The sequence below is a fragment of the Mytilus trossulus genome, chromosome 10, assembly GCF_036588685.1.
Source record: "Mytilus trossulus isolate FHL-02 chromosome 10, PNRI_Mtr1.1.1.hap1, whole genome shotgun sequence".
Lineage (NCBI taxonomy): Eukaryota > Metazoa > Mollusca > Bivalvia > Mytilida > Mytilidae > Mytilus > Mytilus trossulus.
The window spans coordinates 59,220,726-59,226,485 of NC_086382.1; the positions used below are offsets into that span (position 1 = coordinate 59,220,726).

At 31.9% G+C, this 5,760-nt stretch overlaps 1 protein-coding gene across 1 annotated transcript; it reads right to left on the bottom strand.

Moving 5' to 3' along the window:
• On the bottom strand, positions 1-5,399 carry LOC134688041 (uncharacterized). The gene is made up of 5 exons (XM_063548509.1): positions 5,373-5,399; positions 4,052-4,223; positions 2,426-2,538; positions 1,577-1,670; positions 1-246 (listed from the first exon to the last, which is right to left on the bottom strand). The coding sequence occupies exons 1-5, from the start codon at positions 5,397-5,399 to the stop codon at positions 32-34; spliced, it is 621 nt and encodes a 206-aa protein (XP_063404579.1). The 3' UTR covers positions 1-31.
• Between the last annotated feature and the right edge of the window lie 361 nt (positions 5,400-5,760).

The following is a 5,760-nucleotide window of genomic DNA, read 5'->3' on the forward strand; positions in this document are numbered from 1 at the left end:
TTCCTGATATTTTTTTATTTTAAGTACTGTTCTACAGTGATTTCTCACACAAGTGAGGGTAATGCTGAGTACAGTCATCACTCCCCCATTTATCTCCGTGCAGTCCAAGGCATTGATGTTCCTGTTCCTCCGTACGTGATTCCCAGTGTGAGTTATGAGCGCTTATTCCATGATCATTATAAAGCCAATGCCAGCGAGTATGGTTTTCAGGATAAAATTTCGCACCTAGCCATACAGTACCCTGGTCTTGATGATAAAATAATAGATCATATTTATATTATTGATGCACTATCCTAAAACTTCTTTTTCTAAATTATGGTCAATAATAAATTTATTATGACATGGGTCTTCCTCGTCGTTGAAGGGAGTAAACTGACATATGACTGCTTACACCTACTACATTTATGCTCAGGGAGACATTGGACCTTTTGTTATCATACCACATTTCCTTTTCCTATATTAATTGCATGTACGGCCATTCCAGAGCAAGAAGTATGTTTCTGTTACCATTTAATTTTCTACATAATAAAATGCCTATCCAGAGTCAGGAATATGACATTTGTTATTCATTCGTTTGATGTGATGAAACTTTTGATCTTGTAATTTGATGACGGGCTTCCCGTTGTGAATTTTCTTCTGAGTTTTTTTTTTTTCGCTATTTCACTTTTTAATTGCAATAAGTTTTTTCTCTTAGTAGGGGAATATCATTATAAAAACTACTAAGTTGTACAATTCACTCAGGTCGATATTATAAATACAAACTCAAATCTCGCAATACGAACTAATCAAGAAAAATACATGTGTACATGGCAGTTTGTTTTTGTGTACGTTACAATGGTGTTTGTTTTGGGTGCATTCATTAATTCTGGTCCGTTGTTGTCCTCATATAGTTGATGAGTTTCCCTTTGTTTTAGTTTGACACCCGGATTTGTTTTCCCTCAATCGATTTATGACTTTGAACAGCGGTATACTACTCTTGACTTCATTTACCCTGAGTAGATGGGATTATGGATCACTCCAGATCTTGTGGAGTTCTTTTTTTCAAAGTTAAAGACGTTCTAGCTAAAAACTATTTCCAACATAGGGTTAACATAAAGCAATAAAAGAAACATGTATCGGAAATTTAGAATCAATTCATGTCAACTTATTGTTCGTCTGACATCTATTCATATATAAAAGCAATTGTTTGAATTAAATTATGTAATATTTTTGATGTCTCCAATAAATGCCTACACTTGAAAAGTAAATACTCAACCAACTCCTACAAACAGGGTACAATTTATTACAGACTAAATATAGTTAATAATTTTAAGCATTTAAAATACATCTTGAAATTAGAGAGAGAAAAAAATATAAATCAATACAAAAGACGACCTAATACTAGTGTTGTGGTGAAATATATAAATTTATAAAAATAACTTAAAATATCTAAATATATTGAAATGCTAACACGTGAGACCCACAGTATCTGTGGGAGATCTGTTATATTTATCTAATTTTTCAAATAGTATTTAACAAATTAAGTTTTGGCACGGTACTCACATACCATCTCAATACAAAGAGTTACTGAACTTACATTTATAAATAGCTCTAACAAAATGGATGACTGCATCATGTTCTTGATCAGTTTCCAGAGTTATCATTTTCATATGCAGTTGAATACAAGGATCCTGAAATCAAACAAAACCATTTATAGAAATATTGCCAAGTTTTTGATTTTACGTATTTTGCAAGTTTTTAATAGCAATGTTTGCTAACCTATCATTATCCTACAATTACCAAGTAAATATATTGAGAAATTTCTGAATTACCAGAAACTTCCATAAGCAATTAAAAATATGCGGTACGGTCATTGATATGTGCTGTTATTGTCTTTTGAAGTACGAAAACATAAACAAGGTCTAGGAAAGTCTTCAAATATGATTTCTGTTTCATTAAAGTTTCAGAAAAGGATCATATCTTTATGAGTATTGGATATAGTTTATTTCCAGTTTTAACGACAGTATGATATCACCGATTTCGACGAATCACTGGAATTGTACTATGAGCAACAGGTATATTTTATAGAGCACATATGTTAACTACTGGGTTTTTTTAAAAATAAGTTACTCAATTCTTAGTTAAATTTTAAAATTTATCAGGGGTACTGTCTTTCTGTTCGTTATCTTTTTTTCAGTCATTGCGTTGATTTTATAATTGTTGTAACGCCCTTGGCATCTTTTCTCCTTTTTCATTTCATACTTTGTAAGCATAGATATTTTTACAACGTCTGTGATTTATTCGATCTTTGTTTGTTCCTGCCTACGATATCCGAGTGACAGTCTTCCTGCTTTAATATCTTACAATACCGAAACATCTAGTTTACTATCTTTATAACAAAAATACACTTCTTATATTTGTTCGCATTTAGGTATGATATACGTACAACGTCATGGGCATGGCTGTCAACTTTCCATTGGCTTGTATAGGACAAAATACAGTACCCATGTCCATTCCATCGGTAGTAATGTCCACCATTGCAGTCATAATTATGATTGACTAGAAATGAAATTTAAATAAAAGTAAGCTTAACTAGTGGGAAAAAAGATATTTGAAAATTTATTAAATGTCTTTCATTAACACAACGAACAAATTTTAGATACGTTAATTTGCATCGTAAAATACCTGTAACAAGTCAGGAATTTGGCAGTTATTTTCATTTATTCCGTTAACTTTCTCTTTTTAAATTTGCCTTTGAGCTCGATATTTTTGTTTAATTTGTTTAGCGAAAAGTAATTGTTGATAATAGTTGCATAAGCTTATGTTAGTATAGGATTAGAGAGAAACAAAAATGATAGGATATGTGAAAAACTACATGTGTTCGGAATAAATACCGGCGTCTAAAGAAAAAGAGAACAGATACAATGTGGTTTATGCACAACCCTCAGTCGAAGAGCAAAGCACAACATCATGGCAAAACTCTAACCAAGAAAAAAACACAGTTCACAAAACAACACAGAAAACCAAAGCATAAACCCTAACCAAAAACCTATAGTTGCTAAGAAGGGTATTCAATCCCTACTTTACTAGTTGTGCTCAATATAATACTCATGGCAAGAACCCATTACTTGTATGTGACAAGGCGCTTTCCATGATTTCACAACTATCGGAAAAAAAGGTAGTATCCTACATGTATATCATATCCATATTCCTCAACGTTAAAGTAAATCATGATAGCCTCCTTATAACTGTCAACAAGAATAAGTCCATGTCCCCCTTAAAACATTGATTCCATTAATTCCTTCAGCAAATCATAACCAAGAAAAAAGATGATAGAAACTCCTGAACTATTGTATCAACTTGAGATATATTATCCCATGCGCCTCTGAAATGTTAACATAAAAGAGAAATGGAAGAGGGACGAAAGACACCAAAGGGACAGTCAAACTCGTAAATCTAAAACAAACTGACAACGCCATGGCTAAAAATGAAAAAGACAAACAGAAAAACAATAGTACACATGACACAACATAGAAAACTAAAGAATAAACAACACGGAAAGTTCACGATAGGAAAATATTTATTTGTCGTCAAGTTTAGTTCTCAATCGACCATCACTTGTAATTTCTTGGTGTTAGTAAATTTATGATGCAGACTGTAGCTGTTTTCATTAGAATATATAGATAATCTTTGTAGTCCTCATACATTGAATTTTTCAATGAGGGGTTGTCATCTGTTTATTGGGTTCCATAGGAATGTGGATTGTCATTTAAATCACTAATCCTTAAAACATAACATATATGGTATCATTTAAATATAATCCAAGGATCACGATTATTTTTGTATCAGAGAACTATGGGTTTGCACCAGAGTGTATGGTTAAAGAAGCTTCACGTTTAATAAATATCTTTGATTGAGATTCATGTGTCAAAACTCCAAAAAAACACGATTCGCTTTTGAGAATGTGTAAATGGATGTTTTTGTCGTTATGTAACCTCGACAACATATCGGGTATTGCCCGGAGATAATGGAAACAATGTGAGAGAATTCATAAAAGATAAAGTTCACTTACTTGTAGTGTGGTGTAAAGTGGTCGTAGCACTTTGAACTGTTGTAGAGGGTTTGATTGTGGATGTTGCTTTACTAGTTAACTTGGTCGCAGATGTAGTAATGTCGTATTTGTTGCATAAATTGGAAGAACAACAAAAGTGTCGTAAATTTCGTTTCCTTTGTGTATGGCAGTACTAAAATAGAATCAAAATGCAGTCCTAACAAATTATGTTCCTTCTAATTTTTGAAGTAAAACACTAGAAGATATTTTCACTAATAAAAAGATACATTGTGTGCTAATTGAAACAAAAGAGAAAAACAGGGACTATAAAGTGTCATGAAATGAAACGCTAATTGTAAAACTAATCAATTTTCATAAAAAAAAAAATGGAAACTATCAGAAAAAAAAATCACCGATACCGGTTGAATACATTACAGTCTTATTATCTATTTCATAATTAGACAATTAGCTGGTTAACAAGTCCAAATTATAACACGCTTACATATTCCCCTCAATACTTATTTTTTATTTGATTTCTCCACCAGAATTGTTTTATTTATAAAGACACTACATTTCGAATTTGTTTTTCTCTTTTCTTTTTAATGTGGGTTTTTCATGTTTTAGTCGTCATACATAATATTGGACTGTTTTCATTGTTCTGGGATTTAAAACGCAGCATATATGTTTTTTAAAAATCTATATAATGTGAAGTTTAGGTGTCTGAAAGAGGATCACAAAATTTTCTATATCTGTATGAACCATTAATATTTCATATCAAAAAGTAAATTATCAAAAAGACTGATCTCCGAGAAAAATTCTAAACGGACAGTCCATGAGCAAACGGTAAATTCAAAAGCTCAAACACATCAAACGTTTCTCTTTTTTTATATAAAGATAAGATCGTTGGTTTTCCAGTTTGGATGGCTTAAGACTAGTAATTTTGGGTCCCCTTTATAGCTTGCTGTTCAGTGTGAGCCAAGGCTCCGTGTTGAAGACTGTACTTTGACCTTTAATGGTTCACTTAAAAAAAAAAGTGACTTGGATGGAGAGTTGTCTCATTGGCACTCATACCATATCTTCCTCTATCTATGGATTGCGAGTCAATTACTCAACTCATTCGATACCGAATTCATACAACTTTTTTTTTGACTTTTAGTGGAAGTGTGTATCATGTGGTTCATTCATTTGAATAGAACAGATTTTATATATTATGAAGGGGAAAAGGTAGCCGCCAGGAAAACCATGTCGTTGGTCTATCTGGCCAACAATATATTTTCTTAAACAAGTAATACAATGATTTAAATCTATTCTTAACCTAGAAGAATACATCAAGCAGACCTACAAAAATCTGATGGCACGTGATTGCCATCTTTTTATATTCATGTTTATACCGGGTTATATGACGATCTGCAGTCTTCGGAAGTCATCTTGATATAAAATTAGAAGACGTCTGGTCTTAAATACCTTTCGAAAAGGTGATACTTTATAGTGAGCACATACATTGATGATTTAATTGTTTCTTTTGGACTTTCTGTAATTTGGGTATACACTTTTGTAAATTATGATTAAAATATGAAAATTTTGGCCAAATCAGGTACATACATTTCACACATAATAAATGTTCATCTAACTCACAAGTAATCATGTTGTTAAATTCACCGATTGATAATAAAGTAAATAAGCTAAAATAAATTGTTGACTTAGTAAAGTTTATAACGTTAAATCTCACG

What these genes read in the sequence shown, in the direction of transcription:
- LOC134688041 (XM_063548509.1), bottom strand. Translation starts at nt 5,399, where the DNA reads ATGGCAATCACGTGCCATCAGATTTTT. An exon ending in TCACGTGCCATCAGATTTTT is followed by an intron (nt 4,224 to 5,372) that starts GTAGGTCTGCTT and finishes ATTCTATTTTAG; the next exon opens with TACTGCCATACACAAAGGAA. An exon ending in ACAGCCATGCCCATGACGTT is followed by an intron (nt 1,671 to 2,425) that starts GTACGTATATCA and finishes GTTTGATTTCAG; the next exon opens with GATCCTTGTATTCAACTGCA.